The 25,122-nt window shown below is 46.0% G+C and overlaps 1 protein-coding gene across 4 annotated transcripts in view; it reads right to left on the reverse strand.

Moving 5' to 3' along the window:
* Nucleotides 1-14,182: 14,182 nt before the first annotated feature.
* Nucleotides 14,183-25,122, reverse strand: part of LOC140427702 (immunoglobulin superfamily member 5-like) — a 126,886-nt gene continuing 115,946 nt past the window's right edge. For all 4 annotated transcript variants that reach the window (XM_072513222.1, XM_072513219.1, XM_072513217.1 and 1 more), the window contains one exon: nt 14,183-15,489. In XM_072513222.1, the coding sequence (XP_072369323.1) occupies nt 15,379-15,489 (111 nt within the window). In that variant the 3' untranslated portion in view covers nt 14,183-15,378. The remainder of the gene's footprint in view (nt 15,490-25,122) is intronic.

Consider the following 25,122-nt stretch of genomic DNA (forward strand, 5'->3'; position numbering starts at 1 on the left):
TCTTCCGAATTCCCCCCTGCGCAACTCAAGGGCAGCTGTCAGAATAGGGTGGCATGGCGATGCCGGTGACACCGGGAAATCGCTTGAGGCTGCCCAGCTCGAGGCCCTCCAGAGGACATCCGCCAAGGACATCAAAGGCCACAGGGCGGGGAAAGCAGCAGGCTGCCTCCACATTTGATGTGCATCATGGGGACAAACCTAGACATGCAGTAGACCACATAAAATCCAGAAGAGTGAAGAGCACTGAGTGGGTACTGGTGAGCTCACGATCTGTAATTTTGGGGAAATGGAAATTGGTCACAGTAAAATGTTCACTATTGTCATGTGAGAGTACCTTTAAGACATGGATGTTTAAGCAATGTACCTTTAAGAAAACAGTGATGTCAGAGAGTGGGTGGGGTTGAGCTCAGATCAGCCATTTTGCAGTTTCGTTTTTGCAGTTTGAAAAATAGCTTGTGTGTGTCTGGGTGTTTCCAGAGAGCTGCAGTTTGTAGAAAAAGAGCTCGGGGAGTGTCTGTGTTTGCAGTGAGCTGGATCTCTGCCATGAAAGACTATCTCTGGATCATTTGGGTGATTTAAACTCATAATAGCAAAGCCTTTAACCTGATGTGATTTTGTTTAAAGGTGTTAAGTCTCTTGGAAGTTTGAAGGAACATTTTAAGGAATTATTTACTGTTGCAATATTTTCTGAGTTATCTTTGAAGTAAGGGGTGTTAAGAGATCCAATGTTTATTTAAGATGTCAAGTTGAGTTCATGGAATAAACAGTGTTTTGTGTTGTAATCTCACGCCCAGGGAACAAGCCGTGTGCTAGGAAAAGCAACAAATCCATTAAAGGGTGAGGTTGATTGAACTCCATGATACATTTTGAGGTTCTGAAAACGCCTCACCCATAACAATTGGGGGCTCAAGGGGGATAAAAGTCTATCTATTGGATTGGCTTTTGTGAACTTAAAGACCGTGAAGGATTGTTGCTTTTCCGGTGTGGTATGTTAGTTTAAGTGGGGAGAGTGTTGTGAATAATGGCTCTTTCAGAGGCTCAGATGTTTTGGGGGGTGGAGAATGTCACACATAGTACTTTACGGACAGAAACGAAAAGCAGACTGTTAGATTTGGCAAGAACATTGCAGTTAACATTACCTGACAAAATGCAAAAAGGTGAGGTAATTATGGCAGTGGTTCAGCATTTAAAGTTGCCTGAGATAGAGTTTGACTCATTGGAAATGGCAAAAATTCAGTTGCAAATTAAACAAATGGAACGTGAGAGAGAATTAAAGCGACTTGAATACGAGAGTGAGAGAGAGGAAAAAGAAAGGGAAATAGAGAGAGAGGAAAAAGAAAAGGAAAGAGAAGAAAGGACAAAAGAAAGAATTGCCCTAGCAGAATAAAAAGAAAAAGAAAGGGAGATACAGATCAGGGAAAAAGATAAAGAGAGGGAGTTTGAACTTCAGAAAATGGCCATGAAACATGATTTCTGGATAACTGGGGCTCTTTCTGGGGAAGGTGGGACCTCTACAGACAGGATGGTCTACATCTGAACCTGAGGGGCACAAATATCCTGGGGGGGAGATTTGTTAGTGCTCTTTGGGGGGGTTTAAACTAATGCAGCAGGGGCATGGGAACCTGGATTATAGTTTTAGGGTAAGGGAGAATGAGAGTATAGAGGTCAGGAGCACAGATTTGACGTCGCAGGAGGAGGCCAGTGTTCAGGTAGGTGGTTTGAAGTGTGTCTACTTCAATGCCAGGAGTATACAAAATAAGGTAGGGGAACTGGCAGTGACTTCGATATTGTGGCCATTTCGGAGACATGGATAGAGCAGGGACAGGAATGGATGTTGCAGGTTCCGGGGTTTAGGTGTTTTAGTAAGCTCAGAGAAGGAGGCAAAAGAGGGGGAGGTGTGGCGCTGCTAGTCAAGAGCAGTATTACGGTGGCGGAGAGGATGCTAGATGGGGACTCATCTTCTGAGGTAGTATGGGCTGAGGTTAGAAACATGAAAGGAGAGGTCACACTGTTGGGAGTCTTCTATAGGCCTCCAAATAGTTCTAGGGATGTAGAGGAAAGGATGGCGAGGATGATCCTGGATAAGAGTGAAAGTAACAGGGTAGTTATTATGGGAGACTTTAACTTTCCAAATATTGACTGGAAAAGATATAGTTTGAGTACATTAAATGGGTCGTTTTTTGTACAGTGTGTGCAGGAGGGTTTCCTGACACAATATGTTGACAGGCCAACAAGAGGCGAGGCCACGTTGGATTTGGTTTTGGGTAATGAACCAGGCCAGGTGTTGGATTTGGAGGTAGGAGAGCACTTTGGGGACAGTGACCACAATTCGGTGACGTTTACGTTAATGATGGAAAGGGATAAGTATACACCGCAGGGCAAGAGTTATAGCTGGGGGAAGGGCAATTATGATGCCATTAGACGTGACTTGGGGGGGATAAGGTGGAGAAGTAGGCTGCAAGTGTTGGGCACACTGGATAAGTGGAGCTTGTTCAAGGATCAGCTACTGCGTGTTCTTGATAAGTATGTACCGGTCAGGCAGGGAGGAAGGTGTCGAGCGAGGGAACCGTGGTTTACCAAAGAAGTGGAATCTCTTGTTAAGAGGAAGAAGGAGGCCTATGTGAAGATGAGGTGTGAAGTTTCAGTTGGGGCGATGGATAGTTACAAGGTAGCGAGGAAGGATCTAAAGAGAAAGCTAAGACGAGCAAGGAGGGGACATGAGAAGTATTTGGCAGGAAGGATCAAGGAAAATCCAAAAGCTTTCTATAGGTATGTCAGGAATATGCGAATGACTAGGGAAAGAGTAGGACCAGTCAAGGACAGGGATGGGAAATTGTGTGTGGAGTCTGAAGAGATAGGCGAGATACTAAATGAATATTTTTCGTCAGTATTCACTCAGGAAAAAGATAATGTTGTGGAGGAGAATGCTGAGACCCAGGCTAATAGAATAGATGGCATTGAGGTACGTAGGGAAGAGGTGTTGGCAATTCTGGACAGGCTGAAAATAGATAAGTCCCGGGTCCTGGTGGGATTTATCCTAGGATTCTCTGGGAGGCCAGGGAAGAGATTGCTGGACCTTTGGCTTTGATTTTTATGTCATCATTGGCTACAGGAATAGTGCCAGAGGACTGGAGGATAGCGAATGTGGTCCCTTTGTTCAAAAAGGGGAGCAGAGACAACCCCGGCAACTATAGACCGGTGAGCCTCATGTCTGTCGTGGGTAAAGTCTTGGAGGGGATTATAAGAGACAAGATTTATAATCATCTAGATAGGAATAATATGATCAGGGATAGTCAGCATGGCTTTGTGAAGGGTAGGTCATGCCAAACAAACCTTATCGAGTTCTTTGAGAAGGTGACTGAACAGGTAGACGAGGGTAGAGTAGTTGATGTGGTGTATATGGATTTCAGCAAAGCGTTTGATAAGGTTCCCCACGGTAGGCTATTGCAGAAAATACGGAGGCTGGGGATTGAGGGTGATTTAGAGATGTGGATCAGAAATTGGCTAGCTGAAAGAAGACAGAGGGTGGTGGTTGATGGGAAATGTTCAGAATGGAGTTCAGTTACAAGTGGAGTACCACAAGGATCTGTTCTGGGGCCGTTGCTGTTTGTCATTTTTATCAATGACCTAGAGGAAGGCGCAGAAGGGTGGGTGAGTAAATTTGCAGACGATACTAAAGTCGGTGGTGTTGTCGATAGTGTGGAAGGATGTAGCAGGTTACAGAGGGATATAGATAAGCTGCAGAGCTGGGCTGAGAGGTGGCAAATGGAGTTTAATGTAGAGAAGTGTGAGGTGATTCACTTTGGAAGGAATAACAGGAATGCAGAATATTTGGCTAATGGTAAAGTTCTTGGAAGTGTGGATGAGCAAAGGGATCTAGGTGTCCATGTGTATAGATCCCTGAAAGTTGCCACCCAGGTTGATAGGGTTGTGAAGAAGGCCTATGGAGTGTTGGCCTTTATTGGTAGAGGGATTGAGTACCGGAGTCAGGAGGTCATGTTGCAGCTGTACAGAACTCTGGTACGGCCGCATTTGGAGTATTGCGTACAGTTCTGGTCACCGCATTATAGGAAGGACGTGGAGGCTTTGGAGCGGGTGCAGAGGAGACTTACCAGGATGTTGCCTGGTATGGAGGGAAAATCTTATGAGGAAAGGCTGATGGACTTGAGGTTGTTTTCGTTGGAGAGAAGAAGGTTAAGAGGAGACTCAATAGAGGCATACAAAATGATCAGGGGGTTGGATAGGGTGGACAGTGAGAGCCTTCTCCCGCGGATGGAAATGGCTGGCACGAGGGGACATAGCTTTAAACTGAGGGGTAATAGATATAGGACAGAGGTCAGAGGTAGGTTCTTTACGCAAAGAGTAGTGAGGCCGTGGAATGCCCTACCTGCTACAGTAGTGAACTCGCCAACATTGAGGGCATTTAAAAGTTTATTGGATAAACATATGGATGATAATGGCATAGTGTGGGTTAGATGGCTTTTGTTTTGGTGCAACATCGTGGGCCGAAGGGCCTGTACTGCGCTGAATCGTTCTATGTTCTATGTTCTATGACAATCAGTTATCATTGGCAGACGTAAAGGGAAATGTGCAGTTGGATGATAGTGATGAGGATAGTGAGAAAGAGCGTCATAGTCGAAGGCTTGGTGGGAATCTATTTAAATATGTCCAAGCATTGCCAAGGTTTGATGAGAAGGAAGTGGAAGCCTTTTTCATTTCATTTGAGAAGGTAGCTAAACAAATGAAATGGCCACAGGACATGTGGGTGTTACTGATTCAAACAAAGCTGGTAGGTAGAGCTAGTGAAGTGTTTGCATCACTACCGGAGGAGGTAACTAGAACGTACGAGGAGGTGAAGAAATCCATCTTAAGTGCATATGAGCTAGTGCCTGAAGCTTACAGACAAAGGTTTAGAAATTTAAGGAAAGAATTTGGTCAAACATACATGGAGTTTGAAAGGCTCAAACACAGTAATTTTGATAGGTGGATAACGGCTTTGAAAATAGACCAAACTTATGAAGCTCTCAGAGAAATTATACTTTTGGAGGAGTTTAAAAATTCAATTCCTGAACTCATGTGGAAGAACAGAGGGTTAAAACTGCGAGATTAGCAGCGGAAATGGCAGATGATTATGAATTAGTTCATAAATCAAAGATTGGTTTCCGACATCAGTTTCAGCCGGTGAGGGATAGAAACTGGGGACATGAGAAATACTCAAGTGGTAAAGGTGAAGGTGATCTGATGGGAGACAATAAAGGCAGTGTACCTCAGATTAAAAAAGAAATCCAGGAGGGTGGAAAAGAAATGAAAGGTTTCAGATGTTTTCACTGTAATAAACTCGGCCATGTAAAGTCACAGTGTTTGTGGTTGAAGAAAAGCACTGGGAAGGCTGATGTGGTAAAACAGGATAAGACAGTGGGGTTTGTTAGAGTGGTAAAGGAAAGCCCAAGGGCAGTGAAGGAGGTGCAAACGATTGTACAGCCTGTTCAAGAAGTAATTGTTAAGAAGGTGCCAGATGTCTTTAAATAATTTACTTGTGTGGGTAAAGTTTACTCATGTGTATCAGGAGGAGCAGGTAAAGAAGTCACAATTTTAAGAGATACAGGGGCTAGTCAATCTTTAATGGTAATAGATGAGGAATTATGTAGTTTGGGAAGAATGTTGCCAGAAAAGGTGGTGATATATGGAATTCAGGGTGAGAGGAGTAGCGTTCCATTATATAAGGTAAGGTTGGAAAGTCCAGTGAAGAGCGGTGAAGTGGTAGTAGTAGTAATAGAGAAACTATCTTGTCCAGGAATACAGTTTATCTTGGGTAATGATATAGCTGGATCGCAGATGGGAGTGATGCCTACTGTGGTTGATAAGCCAGTGGAAAATCAGTCAACTGAACTGTTGAAGGATGAATATCCTGGGATTTTTCTGGATTGTGTAGTAACAAGGTCGCAGAGTCACAGGTTAAGACAAGAGGAGAAATCAAGGAGTGAAGATGAAGTTGAAGTGCAATTATCAGAAACGATTCTTGATCAGATGTTTGAAAAAGAACAAGAACAGGTGGAGGATGATGCGGATATTTTTAGTTCAGGACAATTGGCGGAGTTACAACAGAAAGATGTAGAAATAAAACGGATATATCAGAAAGCATATACGGAAAAGGAATCTGAGAGTATACCAGAGAGTTATTCCCGTAAAAATGATGTGTTGATGAGAAAATGGAGACCTGAACATATGCAGGCGGATGAAAAGTTCATCAAGTAGTATTGCCGGTAGGGTATGGAAAGGAGGTGTTGCGAGTTGCACATGAGGTACCAGTGGGAGGTCATTTGGGAATAAGGAAAACTCAAGCTAAAATCCAGAAATTTTTTATTGGCCTGGACTATATAAAGATGCAGTTAAATTTTGTCAATCATGTCACACATGTCAAGTGATAGGGAAACCTCAAGCAGTGATAAAACTAGTGCCCTTAATACCCATTCCAGCATTTGAGGAACCTTTCACAAGGATCCTAATCGATTGTGTAGGACCGCTTCCTAAAACAAAAGGTGGGAATCAATATCTTTTGACTGTAATGGATGTGTCTACTAGGTTTCCAGAGGCCATTCCAGTACGTAATATTACCGCTAAAAGGATTGTGGAGGAGTTACTTAAATTCTTTACTAGATATGGACCACAGAAATTCAATCGGATCACGGAACAAATTTTACTTCGAAGTTATTCAAAGAAGTTATGGATGGCTTAGGAATAAAACAATTTAAATCAACTGCGTACCGTCCAGAATCGCAGCGAGAGTTAGAAAGGTGGCATCAGACATTAAAGACAATGTTTAGGGCATTTTGTCAAGATTATCCAGAGGATTGGGATAACGGAATCCCATTCGTATTGTTTGCAATTAGGGATGCACCTAATGAGTCTACCAAATGTAGTCCTTTTGAACCTATTTTTGGTCATGAGGTAAGAGGACCAGTTAAATTGATTAAGGAAAAATTGGTGGGTGAGAAAACGGAAATTACACTATTGGATTACGTGTCAAATTTTATGGAACGATTAAATAGAGCAAGTGAATTGGCTAGACGACATTTGAAAGTTGCACAAAATGTGATGTAATGGGTCGCGGACAAGAAATCCAAAGTTCGTAGTTTTGCCAGTGGGGATAAAGTTTTAGTGTTGTTACCAGTGGTAGGTGAGCCTTTAAAAGCTAGGTTTTGTGGACCGTATCAGATTGAAAGAAAATTAAGTGAGGTGAATTATGTGGTAAAAACACCAGATAGAAGGAAGACTCACCGAGTGTGTCATGTGAATATGCTTAAAAGGTACGTTGAAAGGGAAGGAGAGAGAAAGGAGATTTTAATGATTCTAACTCAAAGTGACGAACCAAATCCAGATGACTGGGAATTTGACATACCTCATCTTAAATTGAAAATTGAGGATGTTCTTATAAATTGGGATACATTGTTAAGTTACCTTCCAGAGGAAAAACGAACTGACCTGAAAGAGTTATTGATATCACATAGGCAAGTTTGTAGAGATAAATTGGGAAGTACTAAAATGGCTATACATGATGTAGATGTGGGAAATGCTGTTCCTATCAAACAACATCCATATGGACTTAATCCTTTAAAATTGGCACAGGTTAACAGAGAGATTGAGAGTATGCTGAAGAATGGCATAATTGAAGTGGGTTGCAGCCAATGGAGCTCACCCATAGTGATGGTACCTAAACCAGACGGTACCCAATGGTTGTGTGTGGACTATCGAAAGGTGAATGCAGTTACAAGAAAGGACTCTTATCCTATTCCACGTTTGAAAATGAAAATCGCTTATTGTCACGAGTATGCTTCAATGAAGTTACTGTGATAAGCCCCTAGTTGCCACATTCCGGCGCCTGTTCGGGGAGGCTGGTATGGGAATCGAACTGTGCTGCTGGCCTGCCTTGGTCTGCTTTAAAATCCAGTGATTTAGCCCAGTGAGCTAAACCAGCCCCTGGTTTAGGAGGATTGCATTGAGAAAGTGGGACAATCTGCTTTTATTTCCAACTTCCAGACATGGAAAGAACATTTAAACCCTCGTATGGAGTTCTTCGATCGACTTCAGGAGGTGGGTTTGGTGATGAACCTAGCCGAAAGTGAATTTGGAGAAGCCCGAATCACTTTTCTTGCGGAGTTTCTGATACCCTCAAGACGAAGGGAAATAATGTGATTTCTTAACATGAGTGGATTTGATCGAACAGCTGTGCAAAAGTTTTGTGGCGTGATTACTCCACTGATGGAATTGCTGAAGAAACGTAAAAAGGTTCAATGGGCAGCAGACTTTCAACAGGCATTTGACTGCCTGAAAGCTGTGATCACCAATGTTTCTGTATTGGAGAATTGCAAGGGGCTCTGTGGTCAGATTGAACTAAAGTATCTGATTCTAAAGAGAAATGCCGAGGAATAGAAGAATGGATGGATCGTGCAGAGACTTTGTTCAAAGAGGCTGTCAATTGAGAAGGTTTTCGCTTGGAGGAAGAAGAATGAAGAAAAATTGACTATATTATTATCCCTGTTTGAGTGTGTTGTTTCCTTTAAATGAAAATGTATATTTACTATGTGCATTTCTTAGTGGATGGTGCAAAAGTGAAAAATGAAACCATCTTGAAGTTGATGGTTTATTTTATTTTCTTGGGGGAGGTGTCATGTGAGAGTACCTTTAAGACATGGATGTTTAAGCAATGTACCTTTAAGAAAACAGTGATGTCAGAGAGTGGGTGGGGCTGAGCTCAGATCAGCCATTTTGCAGTTTAGTTTTTGCAGTTTGAAAAAGAGCTTGTGTGTGTCTGGATGTTTCCAAAGAGCTGCAGGTTTAAAAAGCAGCTTGTGTGTGTCTGTGTGTTTCCAGGGAGCTGCAGTTTGGAGAAAAAGAGCTCGGGGAGTGTCTGTGTTTGCAGTGAGCTGGGTCTCTGCCATGAAAGACTATCTCTGGATCATTTGGGTGATTTAAACTCATAATAGTAAAGCCTTTAACCTGATGTGATTTTGTTTAAAGGTGTTAAGTCTCTTGGAAGTTTGAAGGAACATTTTAAGGAATTATTTACTGTTGCAATATTTTCTGAGTTATCTTTGAAGTAAGGGGTGTTAAGAGATCCAATGTTTATTTAAGATGTTAAATTGGATTCATGGAATAAAAAGTGTTTTGTGTTTAAAAACCCACGTGTCCAGAATTGTAATCCCACACCTAGGGAACAAGCTGTGTGCTGGGAAAAGCAATAAATACATTAAAGGGAGAGGTTGGTTGAACTCCATGATACACTTTGGGGTTCTGAAAATGCCTCGCCCATAACACTATTAAAACATTTTACACCTCACACATGTGAAGCCTTTGCTAGATTTCTTCCAATTCATGTTAATGCCTGCCCAGTAATGCTCAGTTAGCTGGACAGCTGGTACGTGATGCGGAACGACGCCAACTGCACGGGTTTCATTCCCGTACGGGCTAAGGTTATCCATGAAGGCCAAGCCTTCTCAACCTTGCCTGACGTGTGGCGGCCCTTGGGTTAAATCACCACCAGTCAACTCTTTCTCAAAAGGGGAGAGCAGCCGATGGTCCTCGAGACTGTGGTGATTTGCAGTGCTAGCTCTTATTGTAGAGGTGGCGCTGTACCTCTCCTATCACATTCAGTATATACCTTGAAACTATTTCCAATATTTTGCTCATTCTGGAATGTTCAGTACTCCTCCTCATGTTTACTTTATCCAAAGGTATCTTTTTTGATTTTAAATCCATGTAATACAACTTAATTTTCCACTCATTAAAAAGGTGACAGTGTCGTCAGGTCAGAACAAATAGGTGCACGATTAGTCCCTGCAATGTAGAACATAGAACATACAGTGCAGAAGGAGGCGATTTGGCCCATCGAGTCTGCACCGACCCACTTAAGCCCTCACTTCCACCCTATCCCCGTAACCCAATAACCCCTCCTAATCTTTTTGGACTCTAAGGGCAATTTATCATGGCTATTCCACCTAACCTGTACATATTTGGACTGTGGGAGGAAACCGGAGCACCCGGAGGAAACCCAGGCAGACACGGGGAGAATGTGCAAACTCCGCACAGACAGTGACCCAGCGGGGAATCGAACCTGGGACCCTGGCGCTGTGAAGCCACAGTGCTAGCCACTTGTGCTACCGTGCTGCCCACAATATGGGGCGGAGCCATTTCCAAAATTAGAGCTGGGTTTCCTTCTGTTAGATTGCACAGAATTAAAATAAAAGACTTTCCACTGCCATGTCACCAGAGTATTTACATAGGATATAGTTGCACAGAAACAGGCCATTAAACTCTGTCAGTCCATGCTGGCGTTATGCTCCACTCAAGCCTCTTCCCATTCTTTCTCATCCAGATCTACCATCCTAACCCTTTACATCCATCTCCCTCACAGGCTTGTCCAGCCTCCTCTTAAGTACACCGAGATTATTCACCTCAACCACTCCCTGTGCGAGCACGTTCACCACATATTGAGTGAAGGAACTTCTCCTGAATTAAATTAATAAGTGAACCCTGGTCACCTGGGGGAGTTACCTTATCCTTTGGAATGTGAAAAAATATCGCACTTTTTTCCCCCGAGTATGGCATCAAGGAGCCCTAGTTAAACTGGAGTCCACAACGGGAATCAGGGGAAATTCTCTCTTCTGGTTGGAGTCATACCTGGCACAAATTAAGATGGTTGTGGTGGTTGGAGCTCAATCATCTCAGCTCCAGGACATCACTGCAGGAGTTCTTGAGGATGCCCTAGGCCCCACCATCTTCAGCTGCTTCATCAATGACCTCCCTTCCACCATAAGGTCAGAAGTGAGGATGTTTGCGGATGACTGTACAATGTTCAGCACCATTCGTGACTCCCCAAAGCCTGCCCACCAGCTACAAGGCACAAGTTAGGAGTGTATTGGAATACTCTCCACCTGGCTGGATGAGTGCAGCTCCAACAACACTGAAGAAGCCTGACACCATCCAGGATGTGGAGATGCCGGCGTTGGACTGGGGTGAGCACAGTAAGAAGTCTTACAACACCAGGTTAAAGTCCAACAGGTTGGTTTCAAACCTCTTCATTCACCTGAGGAAGGAGCAGAGCTCCGAAAGCTAGTGTTTGAAACAAACCTCTTGGGACTTTAACCTGGTGTTGTAAGACTTCTTACTATGACTATCCAGGACAAAGCAGTCCACTTGATTGCACCCCCCCTCCACAAACATTCAAACCCTCAACCACCGATAAACAGTGGCAGCCGTGTGTACCATCTACAAGATGCACTGCAGTAACTCACCAAGGTGCCTTAGACAACATCTTCCAAACCCACGACCATTATCATCCCAGAAGGACAGGAGCAGTAGATACTCATCACCACCGCCTTCGCAAACTCACCACCACCTTCTGAAGGGCAATTAGTGATGGGCAATGAATGCTGGCCTAACCAGCGACACCCACATCCCGTAAATTAATTTAAAAAAACAGGGATATTTAGCTGCAGGTTTTGCCTCTACTTCAGCCAGGTTTCCGTTAGAGCAATTACATCCTGCTGCCATGTCTCTACCTGTGACCTTAACTCATCTATCTTGTTTGTAATACTTCTTGCATTGAAGTATAAACAGCTTAACCCCGTCATTTTCCCTTGACTTTTCCCAGCTCTACCTGGGAGTAACCCATCCGATTTGTACAGGTCCCACCTGCTCCTGAGCCAGTCCCAGTGTCTCAAAAATCTGAATCCCTCTCTCTTACACCATCTTTCCAGCCACTTGTTCATTTGGTCTGTCCTATTATTCCTGCCCTCACTAGCGCGTGGAACTGGGAATAATCCTGAGGTTACAACATTGGAAGTCCTGCAATTTAATTTATCTCCCAATTTCCTGTTCTCAGTTTGTTGTCCTCATCCCTTAATGTACCTATATCATTGGTACCAATGTGTATCACGACCACTGGCTGTTCATCTTCCCTCCCCAGTACGCCCAGCAGCCGTCCGTGACATTGTGGACCCTGGCACCAGGGAGGCAACATGCCATCCTTGATTCATGTATGCGGCCACAGAAGCATCTGTCTGTCCACCTAACCATTGAATCCCCTATCACTGTAGCCGTGCCACTTGTTATCCTCCTGCCCTTCTGAGCAGCAGAACCACCCACAGTGCCGTGAACTTGGCTGTTGCTGCTTTCCCCTGAGAGGCCATTCCCCTCAACAGAATCCAAAGTGGTAGATCTGTTTCCGAGGGGGATGACCACAGAGAACTGCTGCACTACTGTCCCGAGTCTTTTACTGTCCTTGATTGTTCCTTTCTGCCTGTGCAATTCTCACCCGCGGTTTGATCTCCTTGCTAAACATTCTAAATGGCTTCCTCAGCATCGCGGATATTCCTCAGTAAGTCCACCCGCAGCTCCAGCTCTGAAATCAGGTTACCTAGAAGCTGCCAACTTCTGCAGCCATCTAGTCCTGAAGTGAGACTTGAACCCAAAGCTTCTGTTTCAGAGGCAGGGACACTACTCCTGCACCACAAGATCTCACCCTCTACTTCAGCACGGTAGCACAAGTGATTAGCAATGTGGCTTCACAGCGCCAGGGTCCCAGGTTCGATTCCCGGCTTGGATCACTGTCTGTGCAGAGTCTGCACGTTCTCCCCGTGTCTGCGTGCGTTTCCTCCGGGTGCTCCGGTTTCCTCCCACAGTCAAAAGATGTGCAGGTTAGGTAGATTAGCCATGATAAATTGCCCTTAGTGACCACAAAAGGTTGGGAGGTGTTACGGGGATTGGGTGGATGTGAGGGCTTAAGTGGGTCGGTGCAGACTCGATGGGCCGAATGGCCTCGTTCTGCACTGGATGTTCTATGGTCATTATTATTTCCAATTCAAGAAAACAAACCTTTTTCGAATGGCCTCCATCTTGTGTCTTTCCTGCCCTGCAATTGTGCTATTTCAGTCTTATCCTATGGCTTCTGTTCTTAGCTTAAATTGTACATCAGGGGAGGCGGTGACATAGTGGTATTGTCACTGGACTAGTAATCCAGAGGCCCTGGGGAATCCCAGGTTTGAATCCTGCCAGGACAGATGGTCAAATTTGAATCCAATAAAAATCTATAATTTAAAGTTGAATGATGCCATGATTGTCGTCAAAATCCATCTGGTTCACTAATGTCCTTCAGGGATGGAAACCTGCCACCCTTACCAGGGTAACGTCATCGACTCTCAACTACCCCCCTCTGAAATGGCCTGGCAAGCCACTCCGTTCAAGGGCAATTAGGGATGGGCAACAAATGCTGACCCAGACCAGCGACGCCCACATCCCAAGAACGAATGTAAAAAAATAAAATCCAGGGACATGGAAATTGCTCCTTTCGTAACAAAACAACAATTATATCGCCCCTTCAAAGTAGAAAAAAATATCTTGAGGCGCTGCAAGCCATTAAAAAAAAGCCAAACCCAGAGAAGGAGATTTTGGGAGGGATGACCAATAATTGTGTGGATGGAAGAGGGGAGAAGTGAAGCCGCAGTTAGAAGGATGAAATTTCAAAGCATGAAGGCGTGACCACCGGTGTGGCGGACGGAGAACGAGCAGGCTTGAAGAGGGCTGTAAGAGATTTCAACACAAGTGTTGGGTGGGATTACTGGGTTATGGGGATAGGGTGGAGGTGTTGACCTTGAGTAGGATGCTCTTTCCAAGAGCCGGTGCAGACTCGATGGGCCGAATGGCCCCCTTCTGCGCTGTAAATTCTATTATAATCTATGACAAGGGTGATCGTTTTAGATTTGGGATTTTGGGGGACTGACAAGGTCAGCGGGAATAGGTGTGATGGGTGATAGGGATCTGGTGTAGGGCACGGACATATGCGTCAGAACATGGGCGGAACTGAGATGAATCGAGGGTGGAAGATGGGACGATGGTCAGGAGAGCACTAAAATAGTCAAGTCTGGAGGTGGCAAAGGTACAGATGTGAGAATTTATTTTATACTACTAAAATAGTTTCAGGTAAAGGGTTAGGTAGATCAGCCATCTGGCTTAACCAAATACACTATATGTTATACTTAAAATTCACAGTACTAACTCAGACTGTCCAATTGAAAAAAATCCATCAGCCCATTTCAGCATCTTTAATAACATATAGCAAATCAAACTAACCAAACTCATGCCCAATCAATTTAAATTCATGGATTTATAGTCAACAGCGTTTAGCTAGGGTGTAAAAGTTGTTTATTAATCACACAATTAATAGCAGAAAATACAGGTGCAACGACAATAAGAAAAGGCCTTTCAGAACCAGACTGCCTGCGGTACTGATCAGCAGCAAAAGGTTAAATCTTTTAGCCGAGGTAAATGTACATCTCCACCATCTCGAAGGGGCAGGGTAATCTGATGGAGCAGATCATCTACCCTTAAGAGCAGGGTGTCCTGGGCAATATTTATCGAGCATTAAAATCTCAGAAACAGATTATCTGGTTGTTATCACATTGCTGATTGTGGGATCTCGCTGTGCGCAGATAGACCACCACATTTCCGACATTGCAACACTTCAAAAGGGCTTCATAGGCTGTAAAGCACTTTGTGGGATGGCCTGGGGTTGTGAAAGCGGCTGCATAAAAGCAAGTGTTTTCCTTCTTTATAAATCTGGATTTAACGGAATGAAAAGCAGGCGGGTTCTAGGAAGGGTGGCAATCTGCTCCTCTAGGTTACTGCCCGGGGTGGGGGGGGGGCTAAACATGATATTCAGATCGGGTCTTCAAACTCAGCGGCAGATCGTACATACAAACCACCCCGGAGGCGGAGTTGTAGGGATAGAGCCACCATTGGGAGGGCCAGAAACAGGAGCGAGATTGGTGAATCGTTAAGCAGAGCAGGATAAGATGGCTTATATTGTCCCAATGTTCACCTGGAGCAAGGTCGAGTTCACCTGGCGCCAACTAGACACTCTGGTCACACAGAGGGACTGTGGAATTGAAGGTTGGGGGAGGTGGGTGGGAGAGGTGCAAAAACTGACCACAATCCCATTTCTTGGCATTGGTCAGTAAATGGTGACTCAAGGGCAATTTAAATAAATGATTCACCAAGAGCACAAAGCAATAAGAAGTAGCTTTCCCTTCATTTGGAACAAAATGCCTGTGGGAGAGAATAGAAATCCCCAACCTTGGGTTTAATTTCATTTGTTTCAAATTGCCTCAGTCCACACAGCTTTGATCAATCGCACACAGACTGCAACTCAAACCCCTTCCTACAATCAATCTTTTTCCCATTAAGGAACGATTCTTGCTGTCAGAGATTCTTCAAACTCAAAATGCTTGCCAGGAGTCATGATTCCTAATGCAAGGAAACAGAGTACAAAAACTAGACCGAGACGTAGAATATACAAAGTCCTCCAGGGCACAGTCCATCTGGTCAAACAGCAGTCACGTGCCTGGTTTTCCGTGGGTAAGTAGGAATGTTGGGCATGTATTGATTTATCGTTGCCTTCTGGGTTCCACGATTACTGGTTGGACCCTCTGGCGTCTGTTCAAAGCAGAGAAAAGACAGAGATAAATCCAAGCTAGGGCTCGTACAGGTTGATTACATTCAAGGGCTAAGTTTCTTAAGTACAAACCCACTTGCCTTCGAGGAGGTGCACTAATGAGGTACCTTGGATGATAGGGTTGCCTTCTGAGGAGAGGTTGAATGGACTGGTCCCGAAGTCTCTGTGGTTTAGGAGGATGAGAGCTAAAGCCAAGAGAATGGTGTACAAATCCTGGAGGGCTTGACAGGGTAGATGCTGAGAGGCTGTTTCTCCCTGGCTGGAGAGTCTATAGAGCTGGGGGTCAGGTTCGGGGGTTGGCCATTAAGGGCCGAGAATCCTTAACCCCTGAAGGCTGAGGATTGAGTATATTCAAGGGACAGATCAATAGATATTGTTGACGCTGAAGAAACCGAGGTATATGGGGAGGAGGCGGGCAAGTACAATTGGCTTAGAAGTTCAACCCTGAAAGGGGTCATTGGTCTGCTCCTGCACTGATTTCTTATATTATTACTGCCGTATGTTCTGGGAAATCTCACCTGATGCCAAAGTATATTGGAACATTTGCGGACAATAGGCCGAAGGATTTCTCAATGTGGTGGAAGGAGATGAGGCTGTTTGTCAGGAAGATGCACTTAGAAAAGTAGCGCAAATAAATGCACATTTTAAAAGTTTTATTTACTAACAATGCATTGATACTGCTGGCCAGGGCATGATTTGTTGCTGATTACGAGTCACCCTGAGAAACGAGTGGTGATATTCTGTACCGTTGTAATGCTGTGTAACCTGCACTTTCCCGTTCTCCAGCTCCAGGCTCCTGTGCATCAGCCTTCTTCAAGCAATTCCTCACTTGGTATCAAAACCTTCACCTGTCTTTGCTCCATCTTCTGGAACTCACTCTTTAAGTCTCTGCAACGTGTTACTTTGTACCCTGTCTTGAGAAACTTCAAACCAACACTTTTCAAGTCACTTTGCTTCTCTCTGATTCAGTAACTTGCAATATTTTAATGAAGGTGGTCCACACATTTAGCACTCCTCTCTCGTTGCTAAAATGGCTGGAAGTGAGAAAAGCGTTTTTTTGAGGACTGTGAAAATCTCATCAATAAAGGTGCACCGAATTGGGAGGTGAGTGCAGAAACATGAAATGAAATGCAAATCGCTTATTGTCACAAGTAGGCTTCAAATGACGTTACTGTGAAAAGCCCCTAGTCACCACATTCCGGGCGCCTGTTCGGGGAGGCTGGTACGGGAATTGAACCGTGCTGCTGGCCTGCCTTGGTCTGCTTTAAAGCCAGCTATTTAGCCCTGTGCTAAACCAGCCCCGAAAACCAGCCCTGTGCTAAACCAGTACTAAACATTCAGAACAAGGGCCAATTTTAGGCATGCCGCGTGGAATTTTAGTACCCCCCCCCACCCCCCGCCCCCCCCCCCACCCCCACCCCCACCCACCTGCCCAACAGCCCATAGCTCCAGCTTTCTTTCACCCATGGAGGTGGGGTAAAAATGTAAAACCCACCTCAACCTGATCCAAATGTGTCTACTTCCAATTTTAACCCGATTTGGGATCATCCATTCTGTAGAGACATGTCAGTAATAATAATAATGAAATGTGGCTCTGTTTTTCACATTTTGGGAGCATTTGACTTTCCCAAAGCTTTGGTAACCTGGAAGCTGAAGGGAGGAGGAGTAGAAGTGTTTTCCCAGGTGCTTCAAGACTATCACGGCAGGTTGGACTTAGTTTCAATGACTCTTCTGTCACCTTCTCTCCCTCCGGGCAATCAGCCAACCCACCAACTACCCCTCACCTCATCTGCCAATCATCTGAGCGTCTCACAATCTCTCCTCCCTTGTGATCTCTCCCCTTTGATCTTGATCCCACAGAGGTCTCTCCCCACCCACCATAATGTCTCTGTCTCCCTTGTCATCTTTCGATCTCTCCCTTCCCCTTCTCTGTCTCATTCCTCCCAACACCTGGGCCGGGATTCTCCGACTCGAATTCCCTGGGGGGCCGCGGGAATCGTGCCCCACTGCACCGACGCCGGCTTCCCCATTCTTATGCGCCGATTCTCGGGCACCCCCGGGATTCCCGCCGCGCCGGTCGGGGACCATTGACATCAGCACCCCCCCTGCCGATTCTCCAGGCCCCTATGGGCCGAGTGGCCGACAAGTTTGGCCGAGTCCCGACGGCATGGGTTTCTCAGGTCCCACACGGCGGGACCTGGAAGGTGGGTCTGCGGGGGCCATCCTGGAGGGGGGCGCGGTCAGTGGCCTGCCTCGCGATCGGGGCCTACCGATTGGCGGGCGGGCTGGTTCCTTGGGGGCCTATTCTATTCCACGCCGGTCCCCGGTCGGGCTCCACCATATTGCCCGGAGGCCGGCGAGGAGAAGGGAACCCCCGCGCATACGCGGAAATACGGCGGCCGTAGTGCGCATGCGCAGACTCGCGCGGGACTGGAACTGCGGGGACCACTCCGGGTCCAACCTAGCCCCCTAGGAAGGGGAGCATTCCCCATTATCGGGGACCGGTGACGCCATAGTGGTTGGCGCAGCTTTTCATGCCGACGTGGGGACGTAGCCCCATTATTGGAACACCCTGCCCTTGATCTCCTTTAGCCGAGAAACGGTGCACTGGTGATTGGAGAATCCCGCCCATGGTTGAAGGGGAAAAACCTGCAGGGAAGAGAGACCAATTGGATTGCGCTTTCCAAGACCCAGCACAGGTACAATGGGCCAAATGGTCTCTTTCTGCGCTGTATCATTCTATGATGCCAGGAGAAGAAAACCTAGGAGTACAAATGGTATTGGGGTACACTGCTCACGGGCATGCACTACACAGGAAATCATCATTTCGAGGCAACTACTGCAGGCGCGACAGGCATCGCTTGTTATGCTGTCTATTGCTGCATTAAGCAGGTAACACCCACCAACCGCACACTTACATTTTAGCGTAGACAATTGGAATAAGCAGCAGGAGTTCCAGCTAAGATGTAGTGATGAACGAATGGTGCTGCGTGCACCGTACGTTCCCAGCAGTGAGTTAAGACAGCACCAGTGGCCCTGTTAACTTGAAGTTCAAGAGCGTATGTTGGTCATTGATCCCGAGAGACAACAATGGAGATCAATCAGAAAGAGGTTGGCAAGCTAAACAACTTCTGCTCTTTATACTCGTTAAGAGGGAAATTAGCTGATTAAAATTGCAAAACAGGAAACGATTGCAAGTATAATGTAACAGGTCAATTTCAGGTCATTCTGGCTGTAAGAAATGTGTTCATAATGCTATTTTTAGTCTGTTTTAATGGGGTTACTGATACCCATTAAAAACAGCATTGTTAAGCTTACTTTCCTGAGAAAAATATGTTCTGCCGTAATTTGAATTCACAGACTTCACTAAAAATGGATATAAATGGAGTCGTAGCTCTGTAATATGGATAAGACCACCCTAAGCTGTGATGACCGGCCGCCATTAATACCACTAAAGATTGTATGAGAGAGGGCCAGGATTGACACTCCCCCCCCCCCCCCCCCCCCTTACTGTTCACTCTCTCTCAGTGGGAAAGCACCCAGCGTCCATTTTGTGACATGGATCAATGGGGCAAGGATCACAAAGCTTGATTAAACCAGGCCTGTTGCTTTTTTAAAATTCATTAATGTGGTGTGGGCATCGCTGGCTGTGCCCACCCTTGGCTGCTCTTGAGAAGGTGTTCATGAGCAGTCCATGTGCTGTGTGCCCAATGGGCAATAAACGCTGCTGTTGTCAGCAACACGCACATCCCATGAATGATTTTTTAAAAAAGCAACAGGCATGGTTTAATCATGCTTGATGATCCTTGCCCCTATTTTTGGGCCTTATAGATCATAGATCATAGAATTTGCAGAGAAGCAGGAGACCATTCGGCCCATCAAGTTTGCACCAGCCCTTGGAAAAAGCACCCCACTTAAGCCCACACCTCCACCCTATCCCCGTAACCCAGCCCAACCTTTTTGGACAGTAAGGGTAATTTTAGCATGACCAATCCTCCTAACCTGCACATCTTTGGACTGTGGGAGGAAACCGGGGCACCCGGAGGAAACCCACGCAGACACAGGGAGAACGTGCAGACTCTGCACAGACAGTGACCCAAGCCGGGAATCGAACCTGGGACCCTGGAGCTGTGAAGCAACTATGCTAACCTCTGTGCTACCATGCTGCCTTATCCACAGTGCGGTTAAGGTGGAAGTTCCTGAGTTTCGACCCAGCGATAGTGCATGAATGGCTGATATATTTCCAAGTCTGGTGATGTGAGGCCTGAAGGGGAACTTACAGGTGGCGGTGCTGTTCTTGACGTCAAAGGTCATTAACGGAATTCTCCAGTGGTGGGATCCTCCGGTCCACCGGCAGCGCACTCACGCCCGCGCGTTTCCCTACGGTGTGGGGTGGCCACAATGGGAAACCCTATTGGCCGGCCACAGCAACAGAGAATCCCGCTGCGGGCGGGGGTACACCACGCAGGACAACATGGCTGGCGGACCAGAGAGTCCCACCCCGTATGTTTGGAAGATGCTACCAAAGGAGTCTTAGCGAGTTACTGCAATGGATCTTTGATAGCCCACACTGCAGCCACTGTGCACCAGTATTGGAGGAGTGGTATGTTCAAGGTGGTGGACGGGTGCCAAGCAAGCAGTCTACCTTGTCCTGGATGGTGTTGGATGCTGCACCATACTCCTGACTTGTGCCTTATAGATGGTGGACAGGCTTTAAGCGTCGGGAGGTGAATTACTCGCAGCAGAATTCCAGTTCCAGCCTACTTTTGCAGTCACGATATTTATATGGCTGGTCCAGTTCAGTTTCTGAGTCAAGTTGTATTTCTTCACATTGCCTGCTAATTTGAATGATAGTAGCATGCAGCTCAGCATACTGCATTCCTCAGTACGGGCCCAAAGTTCTTGCAAGGCTTGCATTATTAAAGCTCACCAAAAGGGAGGTGCATTCCAGCAGCACAGGGTGGCTGCGAAAGATATTCTGAGCATAGAGAGCATTGATTAATACTGCTACAGGATAGAGAACATGCTCCACGGTTCTCAGGCACAGCACTGAAGGCTTTGATGCAGGAGGTTAACAGGAGGAGTGAGGCCTCCTATCCACAGGGAAACAGGAGGCCTACTGGCCAGACACAGGAGGGGTGGTAGGAGCAGACAGCCACACAGGACAATGGCAGCAGTGTAGTCCCGACCATCTGGATGCCGTGCCAAAAGAAATTCAATAACCTCACACAGGTGGTCAAGGTCAGTAAATTCACCTTCACTTATCACATTCTAATAACTGAACCAATAACTTCACACACTGCTCAACGAACCAGCTCCTGTCACTGTACTGATAATCTCCGCCAATCATATCTCGCACCGACCGCACATTCCTAGCTTCACCTCAGCTACTTAGCACTTGCTGCAAAGCCTCACACCCACATTTCACAGTTTGCTCACACTGCCTGCTACCCAACCATGTCGGGCACATCAGCCAAATGGATCAGACTGAAACTCATTGAAGATAATGTTCGGTTCCTACCTAATGCTCCTCCCCACACCTCACGGCCCACAAACTCTTCAGGTTCACAAGCTGCCAGTGAAGCAAGAATGCAACTCTCGCTTTCCGCCCACTTCTCTCAATGTAACCTTACCCTTCCGCTATTCTCCTCCCTGATACCCAAGAGCTGCTCCAAGGAATGCAACAGGGGTAAGAGACCAATTGTGATGAAACGCTGTCACACTCAAATTGAGCTCCGACCCAGCTCGAATACTGCCACTTTGCATACGTGAACACAGCGGCAGAATCTACACCGGGTGACTCATCCAGCATAAGTGGCCTTTTCAGTGTGTGAAAGTGGTGACCAATTCCGTTAGCAAATCTGCAGACCCAAACGCGATTCAACACCTGAAGCTCAGTGTGATAGCTTCCATTGCAGCACAAGCTGTATGGCCACTGTAGTGAAAGCTCAGGCTCAAGACATGAAATCTGTGCTTGTTGCCATGGAAGCGCAACCTTGCAGGCACAGCGTACCATCATTATTATGGTAATTGTTATACCAGTGATTAAAGGGGGTTGCAAGGTGTCGCAACAGTCCAGCAATCTGCCCTTCAACTGATTGCCAGAATTGCTTGGGCACCATGCAAGGGGGAGTGGCACCAGCCTGCTGTCTTCTCTCAGGTTGACAGCATTCGTCCTCCCACCACTGCCACTTTGATGATGCCATTGCCATTGTTTGCCGGGTAGCCAGTTCAGACTGCATGCCGCCACGTCGCGTCGCTGCATCCCAAGGTCAGGCCTTCTGGGCTCAGAGCTGCCTCCTGTGAGGCTATGTGCTACCTCCTTCACCCACAGTCAGCAGCCCTCCACCAGCCAGTCTGCAGCCATCGTAGGAGCATCGGGAAAGATACCTGTACGACAGACACGAAGAGAATGCACAAGGATGATTAGTTGACTTTCGTGTGACTTCTTTTTTGATATAATTGATTTGGAATGGTTGTTTGGTGGTGGCTTTTATTTCAGCATTATAGCCAAGAGGAATTTGCAATGGTCAGGGACTGAGGGAAGTAAAGCCTAGGGCTGTTAGAGAATGGAGAATTGGGATTGTGGTCACAGTCGGTTGAGCCGAGCATGGGCAGCCTGGCTGGAAAGGGTGTATGTTGTTTATCTCCTCATTTCTTCATCGTCTTCCTCCTTATTCTCAATACTCAATAATCACACACTCAATTCCCTCACTTGCTGTCATAGTTGTACCTCTATCTAACGGTGCAAGGACCAGGATGGAGGGAGGAACTTGCAGAAAAATTAGGGAATTGAGCAAAAAACATAGAATGATAATATGGGGGAATTTCAACTATTCCAATATTAATTGAACTAAAGAGATAGGCAAAGGGGCTAAGGAGATGGAGTTCCTCCAATGTGTACAGGCCTCCTTTCGAACTCAATATGGAAAAACACCCAACAATGAAATACTTATTGGATCTCGTAATGGGAAATGGACTAGAGCACAAAAGAGAGATAAAAGTGGGCGGGGGGGGGACATCCATGTAATAGTGACCATAACATAATACACTTTAAGGTGATGAGAGAGAAGGACATAACTATTATGGAAACCAAGTTAATAGATTGGAGAAAAGCCCATAAAAAAGCAAAACAAGCACTAGGTTTTATTTCCAGAAGGATCAAATTAAAAAGTAGGGAAGTTATGCTCAAGCTTTCTCCAAGCTTGCTGGGCCGCAATTTGAATACTGCCAGGAGTTCTGGATATCATATTATTTTTAACGATACACAGGCACTTGAGAGAGCACAGAAAAGATTTACAAGGATGATAGGAAAAGTGTCTGATACGCATATCAGGTAACCCTGGCCTCTGCTCTTTTGAAACACAAGCATTGGCTGGTTACCTATTGGAGGTCTTTAAAATGTTACAAGGTTTTGATGGAATACAGACAGAGAGAATATTTACACTTGTGAGGGAAAGCATAACTAGAAGCCACCAATACAAGCTAGCAACCAAGAAATGCAATAGAAAATTCAGAAGAACCTTCTTTACTCAAAGAGAGCTGAGAGCTCGATATCACATTGAGTGTTTGAAGTGAAAATCACGGATGCAAGAGGAAATTAGATGAGCAGATGAGGGAGAAGGCGTAGGCGATTACAAAAGTGGGTTTAGATGAGAAAAGGTTTGAGGAGGCTCGTGTGGGACATGAACGCGAGCCTGAATCCTTTGGGTTGGATGGCCTTTTTTATTTGCCTATCTGACGGCAAGGGCTGTGTCCTCAACTCTGAGCTTGTGAAAATTGCCCGACAAAGTGAGACACGCACCCTGCTGAGTACCGCACGGCTGCTCCAGAGAGATCTTGGCAGAGAATGGGTTGGCTGAGAACCCCATTGGTCTGTCAGATGGCATTTTGTGTGGCAGCATTGCCCTCATTATACACATGCTGCCCACGTGCGGTTGCATTGCACACTAGAGTCGTGGACCAGCTGGTCAGCAGAACTTGTCTCTCAATAGCCACCCTCTGGCTTACCACGGTGACTCACAAATCCTTGCAGCCAGGTGCCGGGGAAATTATAATGGGGAAACAAAGAAATTGCAGAATAACTGAACATATCCTTTGGTTCTGTCTTCACAGTAGAGGGCGCAAATAACCGCTCAGAAATGTTAGCAAACCAAAGGGCTAGTGAGTGGGCAGAATTGAAGGAAATCAGTAAGAAAATGGTGCTGGGGAAATTAATGGTTTTGAAGGTTAACAAATCACCAGGGCCTGATAATCTATATCCCAGCGTATTTAAGAAAGTGGCCTTGGAAATAGGGAAGCAGTGCTGGTCATCTTCCAAAATTCTATAGACTCTGAAATAGTTCCTACAGATTAGAGGGTGGCAAATGTAACCCCACTATTGAAAAAGGGATAAAAGGGAGAATTACAGAGCAGATAGCCTGACATCAGTAGAAGAAGATGATGGAGGCTATTAAAAAATATTTATTTCAGTGGTGGATTGCAGCAAAGGGAACATTGTTCACATAAACTAAACCACAGAGAGCACCCCAGTCCACCTCCACCCCAGCCCAACACCACTTATTATCTTTATCTTATATTCCTTTTTTTCCCCGTGCTTTCCCATATATTTCCGATAGTCATTTTTCACTGGTACTTTATTTGAGAAAGCAATTTTTATGCAGGCCAGTTATCATCAAATTCTTGTTTTTCTGCGATGTCAACACTTGTCTGTACATGTAACGCGCTTCTCTAAATTAAAGTCCCTTTCTAATATTGTTTCTTTTATATTTCTGTCAGCAGCACCGATCTACAATTCTAACTCTTTCACCATTTTAACCTTTTCATTCTGTATGCTGTGAGAAAAAAATTCAAAAACATTGAGCTCAAAAAGCAATTAAAAGACGTGATAACAGAACTTTCGGAAAGCATTAACGGGACTGGATAAATCCAGTGCGGGTTTATGAAAGGCAAATCATGCTTAATAAATCTTATCGAGTTTTTCTAGTAGAATAGATAAGGGGGAAGCAGTGGATGTGGCATATTTGGACTTTCAGAAGGCTTTTGATAAGGTCCCTCAGAAGAGGTTAGTGGGCAAAAGTAAAGCACATGGGGCTGGATTCTTTGGTTGCCGACGCCGAGATCGTGATCGGCGACTGGCCAGAGAATCTGAGTTCCTGATTAAATCGGAGGCGCCGCCGCTTTTGTGATGCTCTGCCCCCTCCAAAGCGGCGTACTCTAGGAATACGCCGCGCCACGTATCGACGGCCTCAGGATATTGCCTGAAGCCGCCCCCCCCGATGCTCCGCCCCCAACCGGCCGAGTTCCTGACCACATGGTACACGTGTGGTCTGCCCCATTGGGAACTCGGCGTGTCTGCTGCAGTGCCGCCACAGTCGGGGGAGGGCCGATTTTCAGGGCTGGGGGCACTGTGTGGGGGGGGGGGCGGGGGGGCAGTCTGGGGCACGTGAGCCGGCCAAAGGGGGGGACTATTTCACGAGCCGGGTCCATGTAGTACGGCGCGGACGCTGCGGGCCGCCGTCGTGCGCATGCGCAGCCACGGACCCGACAATTCTCCAGGGCGTATCGACAGCTAAATTGCTCTGCGCTGCCATCCTGCTAGCCCCCAGCAAAAC

Source organism: Scyliorhinus torazame, chromosome 8, assembly GCF_047496885.1.
Source record: "Scyliorhinus torazame isolate Kashiwa2021f chromosome 8, sScyTor2.1, whole genome shotgun sequence".
Taxonomy (NCBI): Eukaryota; Metazoa; Chordata; class Chondrichthyes; order Carcharhiniformes; family Scyliorhinidae; genus Scyliorhinus; species Scyliorhinus torazame.